The sequence below is a fragment of the Dreissena polymorpha genome, chromosome 9 (assembly GCF_020536995.1).
Source record: "Dreissena polymorpha isolate Duluth1 chromosome 9, UMN_Dpol_1.0, whole genome shotgun sequence".
Classification (NCBI taxonomy): Eukaryota; Metazoa; Mollusca; class Bivalvia; order Myida; family Dreissenidae; genus Dreissena; species Dreissena polymorpha.
In genome coordinates, this window is record NC_068363.1 from 68,110,263 (window position 1) to 68,135,755 (window position 25,493).

Consider the following 25,493-nt stretch of genomic DNA (forward strand, 5'->3'; position numbering starts at 1 on the left):
CCCCTCCACCCCCCCTCCACCCCCCAATTTTTTTAAAAACATCTTATAAATTACCACACACCCACATTATACCCCCTCTCACCCCCCACCCCCCTACCCCCCACCCCTTAACCCCCCCACCCCCCAACCCCAAATTTTTTATTTGTTTTTAAACATCCAATACATTACCACACCCCACATTATTAGCCCCTCTCACCCCCCTACCCCCCACCCCCAATTTTTTTTTAAAAACATAAATTACCACACCCCACATTATTACCCCCTCTCACCCCCCTACCCCCACCCCCCACCCCCCATTTTTTTTAAACATCTTATAAATTACTACATCCCACATTATACCCCCTCTCATCCCCACCCCCCTACCCATCCACCCCCCTAACTCCCCCACCCCCACCCCCAATTTTTTTTTAAACATCTAATAAATTACCCCACCCCACATTATTACCCCCCCTCTCACCCCCCCCAATTTTTTTCTAAACATATTATAAATTACCCCACCCCACATTATAACCCCTCTCTCACCCCCCTCCCCTCCAACCCCCCCCCCCCCCCAATTTTTTTTTTAAAACATCTAATAAATTACCACACACCACATTTTACCCCCCTCTCACTCCCCCTACCTCCTCCCTACCCCCACCCCCCCCCCCCATTTTTTTTAAACATCTTATAAATTATCACACCCCACATTATACCCCCCTCTCACCCCCACCCAACCCCCCGCCCCCCCAATTTTTTTTTTTGCTCACCTGAGCGATAGCTCGGGGTGAGCTATTGTGATCACTCACCGTCCGGCGTCCGTCCGTCTGTCTGTCTGTCTGTAAACAATTTGTAAACATCTTCTTCTACTAAACCATTGAGCCAATTTCAACTAAATTTCATGTGGAGCATCCCTAGGTCATGGGACAAAAGAATTGTTAAAAAATGATCACATAACCAAGATGGCCGCCATGACCATATATGGTAAAAACCTTAAAAAATCTTCTTGTCAGAAACCGCCCATCAGATTTTCAAAAAATTTCACAGGGATGACCTTTGAAGGCTCCCCTGAAAAAGTTGTTCAAAGAAATTTGATTCGTCAAAAAACATGGCCGCAGGAGCTCGTTGAACTTTGCATGTTTATTCGTTTTTGCCTATTTTGTGAAAACTTTCAAAAATCTTCCACATTTTTTGTCCGATCCTTTCCAAATTTGCACAGTGTCTTTATATCAATGAGGACACGAACCCTACAAAAAATGAGCATTATTGGTCCATGAAGTACAGAATTACCTCCCCTTGAATTGAGAAAATGGTGTTTATGCAATAAAGTCCAAATTTTTCATCCAATTCTTTCCAAACTTGTAAGGATTTAGCATGGTTCAAACAAGGGAAACAACTACGGTTAATGCATGTTCTTTTTATTACAGATTTGCCTCCCTTTAATTCATTCAAAATCTCATTTTACAGCAGAGATTCCAAATCTGACCTGTAAATGAGCCCCATATTTACTGCCAGTGCTAGGTTACCTTTTCCCATTTGATCATTCTTAAGTATTGGTCTTGTAATGCTGCTACTGCTTCTGCTACTGCTACTGCTACTACTACTACTACTACTACTACTACTACTACTACTACTACTACTACTACTACTACTACTACTACTACTACTACTACTACTACTTCTACTACTACTACTACTACTACTTCTACTACTACTACCACTTCCACTACTACTACTACTACTACTACTACTACTACTACTACTTCTACTACTACTACTAGTACTGCTACTACTAGTACTACTACCACCACCACCACCACCACCACCACCACCACCACCACCACCACCACCACCACCACCACCACCACCCACCACCACCACCACCACCACCACCACCACCACCACCACCACCACCACCACCACCACTACTTCTACTACTACTGCCACTACTACTACTACTTTACCACTACTACTACTACTACTACTACTACTACTACCACTACTACTACTACTACTACTACTACTACTACTACTACTACTACTACTACTACTACTTACTACTACTACTACTACTACTACTACTACTACTACTACTACTACTACTACTACTACTACTTACTACTACTACTACTACTACTACTTCTACTACTACTACTACTTACTACTACTACTACTACTACTACTAACTACTACTACAACTACTATTACTACTACTACTACTACTACTTCTACTACTACTACTACTACTACACACACCACCACCACCACCACCACCACCACCACCACCATTCACAGTGACAAAAAACGTATTCACACAATGGCTGCTACTACAACTTATAGCCCATATAGGGGGGCATGCATGTTTTACAAACAGCCCTTGTTTCTATGGGATTTTAACCACAACTGTTCATGTTTATCTCCAACACATATTTTTAGGTCACCTGTCATGAAGTGACACGGTGAGCTTATGTGATCGTGTGATGTCCGGCGTCCGTTGTGCGTGCCTGCGTGTGTCCGTGCGTCCGTCCGTCAACAATTTGTTTGTGTAGACAGTAGAGGTCACAGTTTGCATCCAATCTTGATGAAATTTGGTCAAAATGTTTATCTTGATGAAATCCGGTTTGGGATTGTATTTGGGTCATCTGGGGTCAAAAACAAGGTCACTAGGTCAAATAATAGAACAACCTTCTGTAGACAATAGAGGTCACAGTTTTCATCCAATCTTTATGAAATTTGGTCAGAATGTTTATCTTGATGAAATCTGGGTTGGGATTTTATTTGGGTCATCTGGGGTCAAAAACTAGGTCACTAGGTCAAATAATAGAAAAACCTTGTGTAGACATTAGAGATCACAGTTTTCATCCAACCTTTATGAAATTTGGTCAGAATTATTGATGAAATCTGGGTGGGATTGTATTTGGGTCATCTGGGGTAAAAATCTAGGTCAAATAAATAGAAAAACCTTGTGTTGACAATAGAGGTCACAGTTTTCATCCAATATTTATGAACTGTGGTCAGAATGTTTATCTTGATGAAATCTGGATTGGGATTGTATTTGGGTCATCTAGAGTCAGGAACTAGGTCACTAGGTCAAATCATAGAAAAACATTGTGTAGACAATAGAGGTCATAGTTTTCATCTGATCTTAATGAGTCAGGCGAGCGATTCAGGGCCATCATGGCCCTCTTTTTTTTTTAAGCATCTTATAAATTACCACACCCCACAATATATCCCCCCCCCTCACTCCCCCCTTGATCATGACTGGCAGATGACCCCTATTGATTTTCAGGTCACTAGGTCAAAGGTCAAGGTCACAGTGACAAAAAACGTATTCACACAATGGCTGCCACTATAACTGACAGCCCATATGGGGGGCATGCATGTTTTACAAACAGCCCTTGCTCAAGTTGTTTTCATCCGATCTTCACCAAACTTGGTCAGAAGTTGTATCTAGATGATGTCTAGACCAAGTTCGAACATGGGCCTTGCCGGGTCGAAAACTAGGTCACGGGGTCACTTAGTGTGTTTTAAACCTCACCATGTTGTCCACTCTCTAATTCAAGTAGTTTTTATCCAATCTTCACCAAAATTGGTCAGAAGTTGTATCTTGATAATGTCTAGAGCAAGTTTGAATATGGGTCATGCCGGGTCAAAAACTAGGTCACGGGGTCACTTAGGGCGTTTTAAACACCACAATGTTGTCTGCTCTCTAATTCAAGTAGTTTTCATCCGATCTTCACCAAACTTGGTCAGAAGTTGTATCTAGATGATCTTAAGGCCAAGTTCGAACATGGGCCTTGCCTGGTCAAAAATTAGGTCATGGGGTCACTTTGTGCGTTTTAAACATTCAGCATGTTGCCCGCTCTCTAATTTAAGTAGTTTTCATCAGATCTTCACCAAACTTGGTCAGAAGTTGTATCTAGATGATCTTAAGGCCAAGTTCAAACATGGGCCTTGCCGGGTCAAAACTAGGTCACAGGATCACTTTGTACGTTTTACACATTGAGCATGCTGTCCTGCTCTCTATTTCAAGTAGTTTAAATCCAATCTTCACCACACTTGGTCAGAAGTTGTAACTAGATGATGTGTAGGTCAAGTTCGAACATGGGCCATGCTGGGTCAAAAACTAGGTCACGGGGTCACTTAGTTAAACCTCACCATGTTGTCCGCTCTCTAATTCAAGTAGTTTTTATCCAATCTTCACCAAAATAGGTAGATAGATAGATAGATTTATTTCAACATAAAATGCATAGATTTACATGGCAGCATGTTATATACACACAATAAGTAATAAAAAACAACCTGCATGTATAAACAAAGCCATGTCAATCAACATTATACGTTAAGGATTGCACAATAAAGGGTTTGCAATTAAACCCTTATTTCCATTGTGGTCCTTTAGTTATAATATTGTATGACATAGGAGACAACGTTTTATATCACAGTATATAGTAATATCACAGTGAATAATAATGAAAGACATGTAACATATTTAAGTTACACTAACCTAAATGCATAGAATATATTCTGATAAGTTCTAGACTAGACAATTATTAAGAAGTTATCACAATTTAAGTGTTTAAAAATTAACATAAAATTATTTGCCAAGCTAAAGAATAATCATACAGCAACTAGATAAGACACAATAAATCTATCTATATTGACATTCAAGTTAAATCAACAGTAAGAAATCTTAAAGAGATGCACCTTAAAAATCTATCTGGCTTAAAAAATGCTCCCTAACACTGTGTTTAAAAGATGGAATGCTTTTGGCATCTCTGATATGCTGAGGAAGAGAGTTCCAGAGAGTACACCCATTGAAAGCAAATGACTTTTTGCCAGAACCCTTGACCCTTGGAATGGCAAACCTATTGCAATCATGCATGTTTAGATCAGTATTAGGAGAGTCTGACTGTGTTCTAACTCTGAACCTAGTATTCTTATTGTGAATATTACTGACTGGAGTAAAATTATCTTCCATATATAGCGGAGCCAACGTAGAGCTTATTTTAAAAACATGACAAAGTGTGATCTGGTTTACTCGACTTTCAATAGGCAACCAGTTAAGTCTAGTAAAATGTTCTTTACCAATGTGAGACCTAGGATGTAAATTTAATATGAACCTGATAAGTTTATTTTGGGTGACCTGTAACTTGTTTTTTAACATTTGAGTTAAACCAGTGTACCAAACAGAGCAACTGAAGTCAAAGTGGCACTGAATTAAAGACATGACTAGAAGCCTTCTAGTATCTGTGGATAAAAATTCCTTTTTCGATATAAAAACTTTAACCTTGCAGTTGGCCTTCTTGATGACTGACTCTGCCATAGAAGTAAAAGACAAATTTTGATCAATTGTAACCCCTAAATACTTGACTGATGATGTAGATGAAATGGGTGTTCCATCACATGAAATATTTAGAAAGGATTGTAACCTGAGTTTCTGCCGTGAACCAAACAGAATTGATTCGGTCTTACCTAGGTGCAATGACAGTTTGTTGTCAATTAACCATTCACTGACTTGCTTTAGATCATCACTAAGCATCTTCTCAACCGTTGATATACTTTTATCCGAAACTAAAATGGCAGAATCATCAGCATACAAGAGTAATTTATGTTTAACAACAGCTGACATATCATTTACGTAGATTAAAAATAACAAGGGACCAAGAATGGAGCCCTGTGGGACACCACAGGAAATGTTTTCTGACGACGAAAAGGTGCCAGACACATCAACAAGCTGTTTCCTGTCAGACAAATATGACTGTAACCACATTGTTATATCATCTCCCAGACCAGAAGCACGGAGTTTCATTAAAAGTATCGAGTGGTCCACGGTATCAAAAGCCTTCTGTAAGTCTAAAAGAACCATGCCTACAACATTACCTTTATCATTTTCACCTCTAATGAAGTCAGATAAGTGAATAAGACATGTGTCGGTGGAATAACCCCTCCTAAACCCAGACTGATATTTATACAATAAGTCTTGATCTTGGAAATACTTTTCAACTTGGTCATACACAACACGTTCAAGTATCTTTGAAATGATATTTAAAATAGAGACAGGTCTGTAATTACCAACACAGAATTAATTACAACAGAAGTTGTATCTTGATAATGTCTAGAGCAAGTTTGAATATGGGTCATGCCGGGTAAAAAACTAGGTCACGGGGTCACCTAGGGCATTTTAAACATCACAATGTTGTCCACTCTCTAATTCAAGTTGTTTTCATCCATCTTCACCAAACTTGGTCAGAAGTTGTATCTAGATGATGTCTAGGTCAAGTTTGAATATGGGTCATGCCGGGTCAAAAACTAGGTCACGGGGTATCTTAATGCATTTTAAACCTCATATGTTGTCCGCTCTCTAATTCAAGTAGTTTTCATCCAATCCTCACCAAACTTGGTCACAAGTTTTATCTAAATGATCTCTAGGACAACTTTGAACATGGGCCATTCCGGGCCTAAAACAAGGTCATGGGGTCACAAAGTGCGTTTTTAAACATTCAGCATGGTGTCTGCTCTGTAATTCAAGTAGTTAACATCTGATCTTCACCAAACTTGGTCAGAAGTTTTATGGAGATGATCTTAAGGCCAAGTTAGAACATGGGCCTTTCTGGGTCAAAAACTAGGTCAAGGGGTCACTAAGTGCGTTTTAAAAATTGAGCATGGTGTCCGCTGTTTTTTGTGTAGACGACATGCAAAATATTATGTGTCAATGCGGCATGTGGGGGTATTCGTCACGTCTGTGACAAAGCTCTAGTTTGTCATTCAGGTCTAGACCTTCAATGCAGGTAAGCATCAGATGACTAAGTTTGGTTTGTGTGAATTTGCTGCGTAATGGGGAGCACAGCAGGTTCATGGAATCCTCAGCAGTGCTTGTTGGTTAGATACACATCAGAAGGACGAGTTGGAACATTGATAATTTAATAATCATAAGTCATAAGACACTTCTTTCTAAAACAAAAAACAATTTTATTTTTTTTGGAAATTGGGATTTTTTTTATATATTTCGGGTTGGGATTGGGTCCATTTGCTTTGGGAATGCCTCTGTTTTCCGGAGAGGCAGACATTGCTGAAAATTTGCTGGTTTTACTACACCAATTTGTTACCAACAATTGCACAATTGTTGCTATTGATTATACTCGGTCTCAAGTCATTTATATTCCATAAACTTAACCTTACAGTAATTCAAAGGGGCAAAAACATGGTTAACTAGATTTAACGCTCTCATTATAAGCATGTTACAGCATTATCTATCATGCATGGATACGTGTACAGATGCACCTTTGACAATGCCAAATCCACGCAACCTCATTTGACCTCAATAATTCAAATGGATGATTATTATTAGCAACTACCGGGTATACTTATTATGCTCCCCGAAAATTTTCTGGGGGGGGGGGGGGGTATAGTTGCCAGTTTGAAGTTCCTTACTTCCTTTCGGCACTTTTTTGTTACAGTTTCTCATAGCGCCTTCAATATTTTACCAATCTCTTACATATTTGGCACGTAGGTACCTTGCGTGGACCTCTACCTTTTCATGCGGTTTGAAGTCACTGGGGTCAAGGTCAAGGTCACCGAGGCAAATAATAGATTTTGATGTCACAATTTTGTTACAGTTTCTCATAGCACCTTCAATAATTTTCCCATCACTTACATATTTGGCATGAAGGTACCTTTCATGGACCTCTAACGTTTGATGAGGTTTTAGGTCACTGGGGTGAAGGTCAAGGTCACAGAGGCTAATAATAGATTTTTCCGTCACAATTTTGCGCCTAGAATATTTTACCGATCTCTTACATATTTGGCATGTAGGTACCTTGCATGGACCTCTACCGTTTGATGAGGTTTGAGGTCACTGGGGTGAAGGTCAAGGTCACAGAGGCTAATAATAGATTTTTCCGTCACAATTTTGCTCCTAGAATATTTTACCGATCTCTTACATATTTGGCATGTAGGTACCTTGCATGGACCTCTACCTTTTGATGAGGTTTGAGGTCACTTGGGTCAAGGTCAAGGTCACCAAGGCTAATAATATATTTTTTTATGCCCCCGGATCGAAAGATCGGGGGTGTATTGTTTTTGGCCTGTCTGTCATTGTATGTATGTGTGTGTGTGTATGTCCCAAAACTTAAACCAAAACTAACCTTTGTCATAACTTTTGCAATATTCAAGATAGCAACTTGATATTTGGCATGCATGTGTATCTCATGGAGCTGCACATTTAAGTGGTGAAAGGTCAAGGTCAAGGTCACCCTTCAAGGTCAAAGGTCAAAAAAAACAAATTCAAAAACTTGAACCAAAACTTTAACCTTCTTCATAAGTTTTGCAATATTGAAGATAGCAACTTGATGTTTGGCATGCACGTGTATCTCATGGAGCTGCATTTTTGGGTGGTGAAAGGTCAAGGTCATCCTTCAAGGTCAAAGGTCAAATTTATGGCTTCAAAGCGGCGCAATAGGGGTCATTGTGTTTCTGACAAACACATTCTTGTTTGAGGTGGTTATTAACACAAAGATTGACAAAGCGCATCATTGGGGAGCATCCAGCATCATCAGGGAGCATCCATGAGTTTCACTGATTTTCTTGTTTATGATATATTATAATTTGTATTATGCCTGGATATTGTGCAAACGTTAACATTAAAAGAACTCCAATGTTCATTCCATTGAACCTGGATGGAAAGAGGTCCGGTTAAATTATTTTGTTGTTGCAGTGAGAGGCCTGAGAACATTAATATTGCTCTTGGACTGCTATCATGTTAGATAATTATTTTTATGCCCCCAGTAGGGTGGCATATAGCAGTTGAACTGTCCGTCAGTCAATCCGTCCGTCCGTCCGAAAACATTAATGGCCATAACTTTTTCAATATTGAAGATAGCAACTTGATATTTGGCATGCATGTGCATCTCATGGAGCTGCACATTTTGGGTTGTGAAAGGTTAAGGTCAAGGTCATCCTTCAAGGTCAAATGTCAAATATATGGTGTCTGTCCGTCCGTTCCAAAAATTTAACATTGGCCATAACTTTTTCAATATTGAAGATAGCAACTTTATATTTGGCATGCATGTGTATCTCATGGAGCTGAACATTTTGAGTGGTGAAAGGTGAAGGTCAAGGTCATCCTTTAAGGTCAAATGTCAAATATATGGCGTCTGTCCAACTTTCCAAAAACTTTAACATTGGCCATAACTTGTTCAATATTGATGATAGCAACTTGATATGTGGTATACATGTGCATCTCATGGAGCTGCACATTTTGAGTGGTAAAAGGTCAAGGTCATCCTGTATGGTCAAGGTCAAAGGTCAAATTTTGCAATATTGAAGATAGCAACTTGATATTTGGCATTCATGCATATCTCATGGAGCTGCAAATTTTGAGTGGTGAAAGGTCAAGGTAATCCTTCAAGGTCAAAGGTCAAATTTTGCAATATTGGAGATAGTAACTTGATATTTGGCATGAATGTGTATCATATGGAGCTGCACATTTTGAGAGGTGAAAGGTCATCCTTCAAGGTCAAGGTTAAATTTTGCAATATTGAGGATAGCAACTCCATATTTGGCATGCTTGCGTATCTCATGGAGCTGCACATTTTGAGTGGTGAAAGGTCAAGGTCATCCTTCAAGGTCAAAGGTCAAATATATGGCTTCAAAGCGGCGCAGTAGGGGGCATTGTGTTTCATGAACACTGCTCTTGTTTAATTCAATATCAATAAAAAGATACATTATTCAAACACTTGTATATGCATGCAGTTTACACATATAAAACATGTGATAAAATAGTTGTATAATTTTTATACCCCCATTACCATTGGTAATGGGGGCTTTATAGGAGTCACTTTGTCAGTCGGTCTGTCTGTCTGTCCCGAAAGCTTGCCCGGGCCATAACTATGTTGTTCATTGAAAGATTTTAAAATCATTTGGCACATTTGTTCACAATCAATGGACGGTGTGTCAGCGCGAAAGAATTACGTCAGTATCTCAAAGGTCAAGGTCACACTTTGAGTTCAAAGGTTAAAAATGGCCATAAATGAGCTTGTCCGGGCCATAACTTTGTCATTTATTATGAGATTTTAAAATTATTTGGCACATTTGTTGACCATAATTGGAGGGTGTGTCTCGCGAAAGAATTACCTCGATATCTCCAAGGTTAAGGTCACACTTCGAGTTCAAAGGTCACAAATGTCCATACATGAGCTTGTCCGGGCAATAACTATGTATTTCATTGTGAGATTTTAAAATCATTTGGCGCATTTGTTTACCATCATTCGACAGTGTGTCGCGTGAAAGAATTACGTCAATATCTCCAAGTTCAAGGTCACGCTTTGAATTCAAAGGTCAAAAATGGCTATAAATGAGATTGTCTGGGCCATAACTATGTTGTTAATTGTAAGATTTTAAAATCATTTGGCACATTTGTTCACCATCACTGGATAGTGTGTCACGAGAAAGAATTACGTCGATATCTCCATGGTCTAGGTCACACTTTGAGTCTTAAGGTAAAAAATGGCAATAAATGAGCTTGTCAGGGCCATAACTATGTCATTCATTGTGAGATTTTCAAATCATTTGGCACATTTGTTCATCATCATTGGACGGTGTGTCGCGCTCAAAAAGGCGTTAATATTTCCAAGGTCAAGGTCACACTTTGAGTTCAAAGGTTAAAAATGGCCATAAATGAGCTTGTCCGGGCCATAACTATGTTGTTCATTGTGAGATTTTAAAATCATTTGTTCATAATCATTGGACAGTGTGCCGCACGAAAGAATTATGTCAATATCTCCAAGCTCAAGGTCACACTTTGAGTTCAAAGGTCAAAAATGGCGATAAATGAGCTTGTCAGGGCCATAACTATGTCATTCATTGCGAGATTTTCAAATCATTTGGCACATTTGTTCATCATCATTGGACGGTGTGTCGCGCGAAAGAATGACGTCGATATAACCAAGGTCAAGGTCACACTTTGAGTTCAAACGGCCGTAAATGAGCTAGTCCGGGCCATAACTATGTCGTTCATTGTGAGATTTTAAAATCATTTGTTCATTATCATTGGACAGTGTGTCGCACGAAAGAATTATGTCGATATCTCCAAGCTCAAGGTCACACTTTGAGCTCAAAGGTCAAAACTTGCCATAAATGATAATGGCATAATAATTCTTAAAAATCAACATAAATTAGATTCTCTTGTTTTGTGAAGACAGCATGCATAATAATCTGTGTCAATGCGGCAAGTGGGGGTATACGTCACGTCTGTGACAAAGCTCTAGTTAGGGGTTATTTTGTGTTCAATATCAAATGTTTTGTCAATTGTGAAATAAAGGGGTTTTGTCAGTTTTCCATTTCAGTGACTAAAATTTAAATATTGCTTGTTTCTCTTATCATGGCAGTTGCTAATAAATTGTGGGTTCGTAGGTTAGATAACTACTTTATTGTCCCCTACTGATTTTACGGGAGGGGACTTAAGGTTTTTGCTCTGTGTGTCTGTCTGTCTGTGAGTCTGTCTGTTACACTTTTCTGGATCCTGCGATAACTTTAAAAGTTCTTCATATTTTTCATGAAACTTGAAACATGGATAGATGGCAATATGGACATTATGCACGTCATTTCATTTTGTTCCTACATCAAAAATATTGGTTTGTATGGCAACAAATAGCAAAATCTGACAATGGTGGAGCGGTAGGGGACACATTGCTTGGCAATAGTCTTGTTTTTCCAGATTTGTTTATAAATGTAAGTTACCTTCTTTTTTTTCTTTTTGTTAATGTGCTTCAGATTTTATTCAGATTATACAAAATTATGCATACTAAACACAACTTTTCAATACACTTACATACATAAAACTGCTTTCCTATGTTATCGAGATTATGCATCATCCAGATTACTGGTCTTTATAATACATTTAAGTATATATGTTCCTCTTATCGAATCATGTTTACAGAACTACATGGTGCGGTAATTTTATTTATTTATTCCGTTTTTAGTACTTTAATCATTACATAATACATGTATATGCACATACACTCATTTTACACAGGAAAAAGTACACACATATATATATATATATGGAATACTTGAAAATGAAAATAAAAAAGGTGGTCTGTTTTGAACAATGAAGGACACAAACGTATACAAGTAGAAAAGAATATGAAGTAGATATATTAACATATTTATCTTCTTTTTTCCCTGAAATTTAAGAAAACAGAATTAAATCACAAAATTATTCCATTTCTGAGTATGTTTTTCAGTTATACACTTCCAGCTTGCGATAATCTTTTCGATTTTTATTTTGTATTTAAAATATTCCAAAAATCTTTCAAAAATTGGTGGACATCGTTGATGTTTGCATTTAAGTATAAAATATTTTCCTAGTAATACAATAAAATTGACACAGTTTGAGCAGTTCCTATTGTTGATAAAAGTATTACAAAGTGAAATACATTCATAAGACATTTGAAATCAGTACAAATGCTAAGTTGGGATTCTATATATGTCTCAATGTTGTTTCAAAAAATATGAACATCAGGACAATTCCAAAACAAATGCATATTATAAGTTTCAACAGATATTGAACATTATAATCACAGAGACTAGATTCTACAATGCCATATTTAAACAGATTTTCGTTGTTGGGAACAATGTTCATCAGATATTTATACTGGAACGTTCTTAAGGAGGAATCGAATTGTGATTTGAATATAATTTGTAAATATTGATTCCCAATGGAACTGTTTATTAAAAAGCATTTCCCATTTGTGTTCTTGTTTGTTGTTTTTTTTAAGTTACCTTCTTGTATATTTGTCCTATTGCCAATTTATAGTATTGAGTTTCATAATAATTACTCAGGTTTTATCTTTTAATGCTGATGCTTGATTTTATTGCATCCTGTTTTAAATATGCGCCCATCTGTAGCCATTTCATGGCAACAGGTTTATCTTTTGCCCATGCTATAGTAAAGCTGGAATGTTTGTGTTGGTTCATCACTTTGTCATACACGAAGGGATTTTAAAATAAACTAGAGCAATAAATCATCATGTAAAGATGCTGTTTTGCGTTCATAAACTGTGCTGTTAACACAAAGTGCAAGTTCTCAGAGGACACTTGAATCAGGTGCATATAGCTTTATTAGGCTAGATTGCACTTTACAGGTACGCAGCTGTTTACCACTATCGACTAAGCGGGTGTTTGGGGGTATTTTAAGTTTTGAAGAAAAAGGGAAGGTAGAAAATGGGTGTCTCCTAATCGTTTTTAAGTGCTTGATATGATTTCAACATTAATTATCACACATGATCATCATACTAATCGTGTTGTTTCTGGAAGAGTCAAGGTCGAAACGGACACTAAATTTTAGTTTACACTAAATTCAATTTCAAGGGGTCCCATGATAGAATGGTCTACTTTTAAGACATTTTTCTATTCTTTCCAAAATTTAAAGATGTGCAAGCCTAGTATCAACTGAAAGAATAATATGTTCTTTATCAAAAATTGGAATAAACAAATATATATGTCATTGTTCTTCTAAGAAAAATTAATGTCCTGAACTGCTAGAAACCTAAAAAAAACAGTGTTTCGACAGTGATCTTTTGACAAAATCCAAGCACCCCAAAGGTTTATCTTTCAATTTACTGTAAATACTCTAAGTTTGCAGACACTAAAAAATAATTACTTTTTTGATGTCCAAACATAAATTTACAAACAATATTTTTACAAATTTAGAGGCAATATAAAAAGATTGCATTTATGATCTGATACTGGTTTTGGGGTATGTCTAATGTCCATTGTATTAACAAATAATATCTTGAGAAGAATTTCTTCACACTTCAAATGAACATTTTATAAGTTCTGTACCCATCAATAAACAAGATGTATTTGGCGGGGACTATGATTCAACTAATATGCTTGTTTATCTATTAACATCAGGGTATGAAAGGACTGCATAGTATAATGCTCTATCGGTTGGCATTTACACAGCTGGCTGACTGATTTGACTTATTCATACTTCCTTGGCTATTAAACGAGTTCGCGTTCTGAGAAAACTGGGCACAATGCATGTGCGTAAAGTGTCGTCCCAGATTAGCCTGTGCAGTTCACACTGGCTAATCAGGGACGACACTTTCCGCTTTTATGGTATTTTTAGTTTCAAGGAAGTCCCTTCTTACTAAAAATCAAGTTAAGGCGGAAAGTTTTGTCCCTGATTAGCCTGTGTGCACTGCACAGGCTAATCTGGGACGACACTTTACGCACATGCATTAAGCCCACTTTTCTCTTAACAGGACTCAAATATGTTCCCCCCTAGTAATAGCACTGTTGTTAGAGAATGTCAGTACAGGCTTAGATAACACTAATCTGTGTTGATAATGTGACAGTAGTTTCCTTATGTGTTCCTGTAAGGCAGCTATAATAAGATCATTATTTAAACATTAAAGCATGTAGGATGCTCTGATAAAATAAGCAGGTATTCAAGTGTTCTTTAAATTCAGGTAATAAATAATTTAGCAACTAATTTTTTCCACATTTATCTATTTTTGGTTTGTTTGCATTTTCACCACTTTTCCACTGTCTTTATCGCTGATATTTATATAATTGTAATGAAAATGACATTTATCGCTCTACTTCTTTTATAGAAGCTTTTAATCTTATTTACCAATTAATTCCTGGTTGCCTAATACCGGTTTTAAGTAGAACAAAAATTGCCCTGTTATCAATTACAGACACACGGCAATATTTCCTTGATAAGTAAGCCAAAGTGCTGCTGTAGTTTGTTTATATATTACAATAGAAAACTGACAAGTGATGCAGTGTTTTAAAAATATTCTTTTATAACCATAGAACACTGACTTTGCTTGAGTCTGGTTGCAAAGAGTTTGTCTTTCATTTACCAACAGGTGTCAATTTTCAGATTAAATTTATTTTGTTAAATCAAGTTTTTTTGCTTTTAAAAAGAAAACAAAATTCATTTTAGCAAAAGGAACTTGTTTAAAACTGTTGAATGTAAACATAACTTACCATATTTTAAAATACTAGAGACTTGATATTTTTTATGAATTTAAGGGTTTTCATTGATATGTACTTAAAGAGAATCATGAATACTGGCCAATATTCAAACAATGGTATAGGCTATAAGTGGTATAAGTGAAAGTTAAGTTGAGCAAATGTGACTTTTCTTGTCAAATTTACTTTGCATGTAATATATATTTGCCATGCTCTGTGAAAAGGGGGTTTAATGCATATGCGTCAAGTGTTGTCCCAGATTAGCCTGTGCAGTCCGCACAGGTTAATCAGGGAAAACACTTTCTGCTTTAATAATATTTTTCGTTTAAAGAAAGTATTCTTTGCAAAAATCAAGTTTAGGCCAAAAGTGGCATCCCTGATTAGCCTGTGCAGACTGCACAAGCTAATCTGGGATGACACATTACGCCCGTGCATTAAATCCCCCTTTCTACAAAATACTAGTTAACAGTTATGATTGTTTCATACTCTAATTTGAACCCCAGGCTGGATTTAAAGTTGTGTTTTCTTTGATTTATTTAAACATTAGAAACTTGACACAGGCTGCTTCATATATTAAGGCACAGTGATTTGTTTGCTCAAATTAAGCTTTTGTGAAAGCAAATGGAGAAAATTAATTAGCTTTTGTTAAGAAAAGGATACATATTCAGGTCAAAGAGACTAGAAGCCAAAACTCAGGTATAAGACCTATAAGCCTAATCACTAAATGGAAGGGGCTTATCAGTGCTTGCTGATTTAATTTATGTTATAATTTGAATCTGTATTATACAAATAGGGAATTAATGCATGCAAAGATTCATAGTTACCTCTGTATTTACTCACAGATTTTCAATTGAAATACTGTACACATGTTTCTGGTTATTAATTAGAGGTCATTGAAAAAGGGCAATGACTCTGAACCACATTTTAATAGAATTAAAATTATTTTGTACTAGATAAATCTGGTTGAAGTTGACCTTCAATATCTCTTCATTTGCTATAGATATTCAATGAAAATTTCACATTTATGTTTGTTATATTTGTAAAAAATATTAACTGTTCAACACCATTGACTGTGACCAGCCTTTAAGCCAGATTATGCCACATTTGGGCTGTGCTGTGTGAAAAGAGGGTTTAATGCATGTGCGTAGTGTTTTCCCAGATAACCCTGTGCAGTGCACTAAGGCTAATCGAGGACGACACTTACCGCTTTTATGATATTTTTTTTGTTTACAGAAAGTCTCTTCTTAGCAAAATCCAGTTTAGGCGGAAAGTGTCGTCCCTGATTAGCCTGTGCGGACTTTAAAAAATTTGCCTGACATATTCTTTATCTTCAGTATAGTCATATTATTATACCCCAATTACCAATGGTAATGAGGGCTATATATGAGTCACTTTGTTGGCCTGTCTTTCCCAAAACATTTCTTCCGATCTTCGCCAAACTTGGTCCGAAGTTGTATCTAGATGATGTCTAGGTCAAGTTTGAATATGGGTCATGCCGGGTCAAAAGCTAGGTCACAGGTCACTTAGATTCATTAGATTTAAAAATGAATTGGTACATTTATTCACCATCATGGGACTGTGTGTCATGCCAAAGAGGTACGTCGATATCTCCAAATTCAAGGTCACACTTTGAGTTCAAAAGTTAAAAAAGGCCATAAATAAGCTTCCGCCCTCATTGGATTTTTGCTAAAAAGAGACTTCATTTGAACGAAAAATGTCTTAAAAGCGGAAAGTGTCGTCCCTGATAAGCCTGTGCATACTGCACAGGCTAATCTGGGACAACACTTTACACACATGCATTATGCCCAGTTTTCTAAGAACACGACTCTTATGCAGACTGCAGACCAAACGGGAGGGCCAGGAGCCGACCCTGCATTGGCTGATGAACACGCTGGCCAAGCAGATCAAGACGCCGGTGAAGTGGGAGCAGATGTTGCACATCCTGTACACCAGACCACCGGAAGATCCCTTCCCAAACACGTACGAAGTGGGGCCTGGAACTCAGCTGGGCGTGCTTTTAAAGAAAACGAACCTCAAGGCGCATAACTCCTACAAAAATATTGAAGTGTGATGATTGCAGGATATTAATCAGCTGTGGCTAAATCTTAAAATTATGATATATTAATGTCTTTTGAGTAGTAATGAGAGTAAAATAAAACAATTATGACTGGTTTGCTGTTTTCTCTGAAATGATTCCCCATAAAGGGTAGAGTCTGTTCTTGTTAACACTCTCCCTTAAGCGATAAAGTATGTTGTTGTAGAACCAATAGCTTATTTCTACTGGTCCTAACTGTAATTATATAGTTAATGTCGGCGATTTTTGCTTAGTCCATAAAATATTTGGGTACTATGAACACAACATTTTGCTATCTCAGATGAAGACACGCCCTATAACACTCTTTCCTATCTTATTGAAAAAAATGCAATTTTGCTAACATCAGTTACGATACCCTTTTTCTTTGAGATTTGCCCCTTTGAGATAAAGTATGCAATGAAAGTCTTTTTTTTTTATTTATTTATAATTAAATACTTTTGCTTAAAATGCGTTTTATCGTGTTCTAATGGAATTTTACGTTTTTTTGAAACAAAAATATGTCATGTTATTAAAGGGATCTTTTCACGGTTTGGTAAATTGACAAAATTGAAAAAAGTTGTTTCATATTCGCAAATTTTCGGTTTAGTTATGATATTTGTGAGAAAACAGTATTACTGAACATTTGCCATGGTCTAATATAGCCATTATATGCATCTTTTGACCATTTAAAAACCTAAAAATTATAAAGCGTTGCAACGTGAAACGATTGAATAATTTGGAGAGTTCTTTTGTTGTCGTTTAAATTTGTGAAACTACGAAGATTGCTTATATAACGTATAAAATACGCATCTTATGTATGCTTGGCAGTATAGCTCAGTTGGCTAATGCGTTTTTACTTCAGGATTCCGGGGGTCACTGGTTCGAGCCCTGTTGCGGGCTACTTTTTTTCCTTTTTTAATTTTTATTTTTGATTTTTTACTGGAGCTTTTAAATGTTTACATTTTTCAATATAAAGATTTTAATGACAAACTTCAAAACATGCCAAAATCTGTGAAAAGATAAAATATTAATTGGTATGCATAGTTATTGATTATAAGCATTGCAAATTTACTTGTGCTGATTTTCGTTCAATTTTCTTTGATAGAAAATTATCCTTTCCATGGGTAAAAAATCCAATGGGAAAACGAAAAACACACAGGAAAATTAAGAAATCTCATGGGAAAGGCTATTTTGAACAAAAAAATGATTAACGCAATGGAAATATTGTACAAAACCATCAATAAATGGCCAAAGAGAGGAATTTTATCGCAAACTCTATCAAAAATATGAATATCTTAAAGGAAAAATCAGAGACGTCTCTGGAAATATTTATTAATTTTGAGATATTTTGGTTTCGCAAAGTATTTCCCTTGGCGGTTTAAAGGTCTATAATAATCAATGTTTCGTTCTTGTTATACACTTGATAATATTTGAATAAAATACTAAGGACTTGCATTATGGTAATGTGTAATCCAGATAGCTCAACAATACAGTTGTAAATGATTACAGTGAAACTAATATCTGCTATCTGCGTATATAGCGGACCCTCCTGATATTTTTCAGCTTTGCATACTTCAAATAAAATGGGTGTCAAAACATTCATAGTTTGTTGTTTATTTTTAAAGAGGTTATTATGTATAATTATATAAAAGGTTATTTACCTTAAATTATCAATTAATTAAAATTATTTAAAGATTCTTGAAAATCCCGGCCGAAAAATATCAAGAGGGTCCACTATATACGCTGTCTCGTCATAAAATTAACACCCTTTCTGTGTAATAAACAAGAGCTGAAATCGTTACTTTATTAAGCTTCAGTAATAATTAGCTTTATTGATATGTTTCGTGAACAAAATATTTCAATATATTCCATAAAAAATATAATAATCATGACAAAGGAAAATTAAATGGCCGTTATCAAAACAAAAACATAATTGCCAAGACCGTAGCATCAGTTCTCTGCGTTAGGACCGTGTGATACTTTTGTATGCCTTCGTTCCTTACTTTCATTTTTTAACCATTTTTTTTCTATCGTATTCAGAATTCTATTCTCCTAAGCAAGATGTTATTTTTAGCGAGGCTGTTTTCGGAGAAAACCCGAGCTATTGTCATAGCCAGCTTGTCGTCCGACGTAGGCGTCGTGCTAAAACCTTAACATTGGCCATAACTTTTTAAATATTGAAGATAGCACCTTGATATTTGACATGCATGTGTATCTAATGGAGCTGCACATTTTGAGAGGTAAAATTTCAAGGTGAACATCATCCTTCAAGGTCTAGGGTCGAAAAAACAAAGTCAAGGGAAGTAATAAGCTTTAAATGGACATAGTTGTCTGACCTGCCCACGTATATATTTTTGTTAAATAAATCAAAGCGGCGCAGTAGGCTGCATTGTTTTTCCAGGTTGGGCTGCAAAGACCGCGTGAATAGGCTAGTAGGACCTGTAAATAAACTCTGATACAAACAAACGGCGGCATTGTTTTTCTGACAAACACATTGTGGTAAAAGGTCAAGGTCACCTTTACGGTCTACGGTAAAAATACAAATTTAAGGGAAGTAATAAGCTTTAAAAAGGGAGAAAATTATTCAATATTGAACATAGCCACTGTATATATTTGGCATGCATGTGTATCTCATGGAGTTGCACATTTCGAGTGGTCAATCACAGTCACGGTAGTGGCTTTAAATTATTTGCTACTAAAAATGGAGATTTTATAGAGACAATTATTTTCAAGGGAAGTAATTTATATTATTATAAATCTCATATTATATATTTTCTTACCAAGAATTTAAGTTCTTTTCACAGTAACTGTACAGATTTATTATTTTGATTATTTATAACTCAAATGATTGATTTGTCAAAGTTTTTTTAAAATGATATAATTATAATTTCTTTGATGATCATCATTACATAACTGTGGACTTATGCCCATAGATACATGATCAACTCTGGCTATGAAAAAGAAAAAAAAAACTCTGGCTATGATCTCTTTAAATCCACAGACCTTGGTTGTCAGTGATGCCTGATATGGTCATAATTGACTGTGAGACCCTCCCCCCCCCCTGCCCAGTTGGATTGGACAAAATTCAAGGGAAGTTATAAGCTTTAAAGGGAGATGATTTCTATACCTGACAAATGATAAATAGCAATTTTATTTCGAAGCGCAATAGGGGGCATTGTGTTTCTGACGAACACATCTCTTTATATAATTATCATTTCTTACCTGTTCTAATTTGTGAAGAAATGTCCATACATACATGATGAACACTGGCTATGAACTTTTTGATAAACCACAGGCCTTGGTTGTTAGTGATGTCTGACTTGGTCATTTTTGACTGTCTACAGACCCCCCCCCCCCCCCCCGGTTTGATTGGACAAAATCCAAGGGAAGTAATAAAGCTTTAAAGGGAGATGATGTCTATACCTGCCAAATGATAAATATAAATTTTATTTCAAAGTGGCGCAGTAGGGGGCATTGTGTTTCTGACATTGTGTTGAGTCACTAGGTCAAGGTCACTGTGACCTCTAAAAAGAATTCTGACAAGATTTCGCAGCCCAGCGTGGCACCCGTTATGCGGTGCTCTTGTTAAAACTGAACTCCAAATTTAAACGCTATAAATCGGTATAAAGTACGAACATGTCAACCGTAAATCTAGGTTCTAAAACAGTTTGATATTTGCAAACGTTAAGTTATAACTTACCGGGCTGCCAAAATCAGAAGAAAAACATAATACTATATTTATATATCTAAAAACTTAGTATAGTAGAAAAAGACGTGAGTAAGAACATCAAAATGTATAACCTCGGCGCTTTGATGTACGCTAATTATAAAAGATCGATAGTTACGGTTACGCGACTCAGTTTCGACAAGATATTTGCCGATACGGTCCTCATCTAGAGTTCGTGCTGCGACGATGAAACCATAAGCAGGCATTTAACTTTGTCATGTCTTCTTTTTTTTATGAACCCGTCTCCTTTGAAGGACATACTATGGCACTCCCTCTTATATACATTGGTGGTTCTGTGGGCGGATTTCTGTTCTCCAAGTTGTAAGTTTTTCATCAAATCTTCACCAAGCTTTCCGGAAAAGTGTTTTCGACATAAACTGAAGGCCAAGTTCATTAACCAGCCAATTGACATGAGGCACTAATGGATTAATGTCATTTATCTACAAACATATTCTGACTAGCCGGTTCGTAATAAAAAATGCTACATTCGCTCTCTCAGAGACGTACGTCTCTGGCTCTCTTAACACATTCACTTTTTAACAAATCCTCATATGTGGAACACATTTTACTACGGTCGTGAACTTCTGCCAATGACCTTGTTAATTTGTAAGTGAGTTTTTAGCTCACCTGAGCGATAGCTCGGGGTGAGCTATTGTGATCACTCACCGTCCGGCGTCCGTCCGTCTGTCTGTCTGTCTGTCTGTAAACAATTTGTAAACATCTTCTTCTACTAAACCATTGAGCCAATTTCAACTAAATTTCATGTGGAGCATCCCTAGGTCATGGGACAAAAGAATTGTTAAAAAAAATTTGATCACATAACCAAGATGGCCACCATGACCATATATGGTAAAAACCTTAAAAAATCTTCTTGTCAGAAACCGCTCATCAGATTTTCAAAAAATTTCACAGGGATGACCTTTGAAGGCTCCCCTGAAAAAGTTGTTCAAAGAAATTTGATTCGTCAAAAAACATGGCCGCAGGAGCTCGTTGAACTTTGCATGTTTATTCGTTTTTGCCTATTTTGTGAAAACTTGCAAAAATCTTCCACATTTTTTGTCCGATCCTTTCCAAATTTGCACAGTGTCTTTATATCAATGAGGACACGAACCCTACAAAAAATGAGCATTATTGGTCCATGAAGTACAGAATTACCTCCCCTTGAATTGAGAAAATGGTGTTTATGCAATAAAGTCCAAATTTTTCATCCAATTCTTTCCAAACTTGTAAGGATTTAGCATGGTTTAAACAAGGGAAACAACCACGGTTTATGCATGTTCTTTTTATTACAGATTTGCCTCCCTTTAATTCATTCAAAATCTCATTTTACAGCAGAGATTCCAAATCTGACCTGTAAATGAGCCCCATATTTACTGCCAGTGCTAGGTTACCTTTTCCCATTTGATCATTCTTAAATATTGGTCTTGTAATGCTGCTACTGCTTCTGCTACTGCTACTGCTACTACTGCTACTACTACTACTACTACTACGACTACACTACTACTACGACGAGACGACGTACTCGACTACGACGACGACACGACGACGACGACGACGACTACACAACAACAATAACGAACCACAGACTACAGACGACACTACGACGACAGACGACGACACGCGACGACACACTACGACGGCTACGACTACGACACGACTCGTCTACGACGACTACGACTACGACTAGAACTACGACTACTACTAACTACTACTACACTACAACAACAACGATTACTACTACTACTACAACAACACTACTACTACTACTACTACTACTACTACTACTAATACCTACTACACAACCACCACCATTCACAGTGACAAAAAACGTATGCCACAATGGCTGCTACTACCACTTATAGCCCATATAGGGGGGCATGCATGTTTTACAAACAGCCCTTGTTTCTATGGGGATTGTTTAAACCACAACTGTTCATGTTTTATCTCCGACACATATTTTTAGGTCACCTGTCATGAAGTGACACGGTGAGCTTATGTGATCGTGTGATGTCCGTTGTGCGTGCCTGCGTGTGTCCGTGCGTTCGTCCGTCAACAATTTGTTTGTGTAGACAGTAGAGGTAACAGTTTGCATCCAATCTTAATGAAATTTGGTCAAAATGTTTATCTTGATGAAATCCGGTTTGGGATTGTATTTGGGTCATCTGGGGTCAAAAAGAAGGTCACTAGGTCAAATAATAAAACAACCTTCTGTAGACAATAGAGGTCACAGTTTTCATCCAATCTTTATGAAATTTGGTCAGAATGTTTATCTTGATGAAATCTGGGTTGGGATTTTATTTGGGTCATCTGGGGTCAAAAACTAGGTCACTAGGTCAAATAATAGAAAAACCTTGTGTAGACATTAGAGATCACAGTTTTCATCCAACTTTTATGAAATTTGGTCAGAATTCTTGATGAAATCTGGGTGGGATTGTATTTGGGTCATCTGGGGTAAAAATCTAGGTCAAATAAATAGAAAAACCTTGTGTTGACAATAGAGGTCACAGTTTTCATCCAATATTTATGAACTGTGGTCAGAATGTTTATCTTGATGAAATCTGGATTGGGATTGTATTTGGGTCATCTAGAGTCAGGAACTAGGTCACTAGGTCAAATCATAGAAAAACATTGTGTAGACAATAGAGGTCATAGTTTTCATCTGATCTTAATGAGTCAGGTGAGCGATTCAGGGCCATCATGGCCCTCTTGTTTTCCTACTTAGGTCACAAATAATCATGGTAATTACAAAGTCTGAAGTCTTGTTCACGTGACCGATAAGACCGGACCACACTAGTCTAGACATTTAAGATGGAAAAGCTATTATTGTACAGCTCCTAAGCCGAATGTTTGTCCATACCTATAATTAGCAGCGTGTTAATATATCCATTTGTGTTTTTGCGACGAAACTAGTTTGTTGAAAACTTGCTAGTAGCATTCATTAGTCCAAATCTTGTCATACTTTCTGCCCTAACGAGTCTAATGATTTTTTCGCCACAACAAAAAATGCGGATGGCGGGCTTAAACTACCGTTTCGTATAGTTTTTGGAATATCGTTACGGAAAGGCGTTTGCATGCCTATGCTTTATATCTTTTTTATACTGCGGTACATAGGTTAATGTGATTTAAAAATGTCATGGACTGTATCCTGCAAGTGATATAATGCATCTGTTAATTACGTAAAACTTGACAATATGATGTGCTATCGAACTGCAATTACCCCCCCCCCCCCCGCCCCCATTAACACCCGTTATACTACCTACCACTTTTGTTATGACGATAACATTTATATAAATATACATTTAAAAATGTTTTATAGCGTACAGAACACACGACTAACTTCCATGGAAAAAGAATAATTAGTCGATATATTGCACGTATGGAATGCGCTTTTATCTATAACCAATGGTTCAAACAAAGCAAATTACAAATGTAAACAACTTTTAACAAAATAAACGGCTGTAAAGAGTCGTACTCAGAGAGCGTTCTAGTTATATGATTAAAAATCCCAGAGTCTCTTTTTAATTAGTTACTTATGCAAATATCCATCTTAAACGACTAGAGCACACGATTTAATTGCATTGCTAATCCTCACTTCAGATCTATTGAAAGTAAAGTTCATGGTGGTTATTTATGTATACTAGTAATTTGTATTCCATAACCCGATTAATTGCACCAACGAATACTTTTTTTTTGCATTTTAATTATGTGCGCTATTGGTAATTATAAATGTATACAATTTATTCCAAAACTCGATTTATTGCACCAATTAAAACATTTTTGTCGCAATTAAATTATGAGCCCGAGTCTTAAGATTACGTAAGAAGCTAAGTTCTACGGGGCCCTGATACTTTTTTGTTCAAAGCGGAGATAGACATGATAGTGTCTGAATAAGGTGAGGCCTACATGTTTTGTGTCACAAACGGATCTAACATCACTTCGAAAATTCAGGCGGTAGTTTCGTTTTAGTGTTTGCATGCACGTGTTCACATATTTAGGAGTTGAATTGCTTTGATACACTGAAAGTTTGAAACTAAATAGTTTAAGTTTAGTGATAACACAATATAAATTTATGAAAGAAGGAAAAGAGGACATAAGCTTCACCATGGTTCAAAACAAAATAAGAATATGATAGCCTTAACCCTTTGCCTGCTGGGAAATTTGTCGTCTGCTAAAATGTCGTCTGCTGCATTTCTAAAGTTAGCATTTGTCTTCGATTAAAAAAAACTAACAGAATAGCAAACAGTTTGGATCCTGATGAAACGCCACATTTGCAAGGGCCTTCAAAATTCGGTTCTTACACTGAAAGAGTTAACCTCTCAGCCATCCACAATATAACATTTTCATGATCGCGTCTTGTACTTGCGTCTTGTCAGAACCTTTGCAAGAACTACAAAGTAAAGAAACGTTCAAAATAAACGAGTCATTATGTAATTATGTATGCTTTTGTATTGCTTCAAAATCGTATCGATTCTAAATGATAATTACGCTGAAACAAAAAGGAATGTTTAATATTTATCTACATTCGTGGTGCTATCCTAACGCTCGTGTTCCTTTCTGGAATGACAAAAACGTAATAAGGTCAAACAGTGAACATGTCCTTTTAATGTTATACTGATTCTGGTGAGTAATTTTAATCATTATTTTGGTTCTGTATGCCATTCTGGATACAAAACATACCGAATAAAGGTCGGAACCGTCTTTTTTAGAACATTATGACTCCGCTATCCC

The 25,493-nt window shown here is 36.7% G+C and overlaps 1 protein-coding gene across 1 annotated transcript in view; it reads left to right on the top strand.

The window, feature by feature from the left end:
- The window catches only part of LOC127845674 (probable malonyl-CoA-acyl carrier protein transacylase, mitochondrial), a 31,373-nt gene extending 14,236 nt beyond the window's left edge, over nucleotides 1-17,137 (top strand). The window contains exon 5 of the mRNA XM_052376726.1: nucleotides 16,801-17,137. Coding sequence (XP_052232686.1) covers nucleotides 16,801-17,035 — 235 coding nt within the window. The 3' untranslated portion in view covers nucleotides 17,036-17,137. The remainder of the gene's footprint in view (nucleotides 1-16,800) is intronic.
- The last annotated feature ends 8,356 nt before the right edge of the window (nucleotides 17,138-25,493 follow it).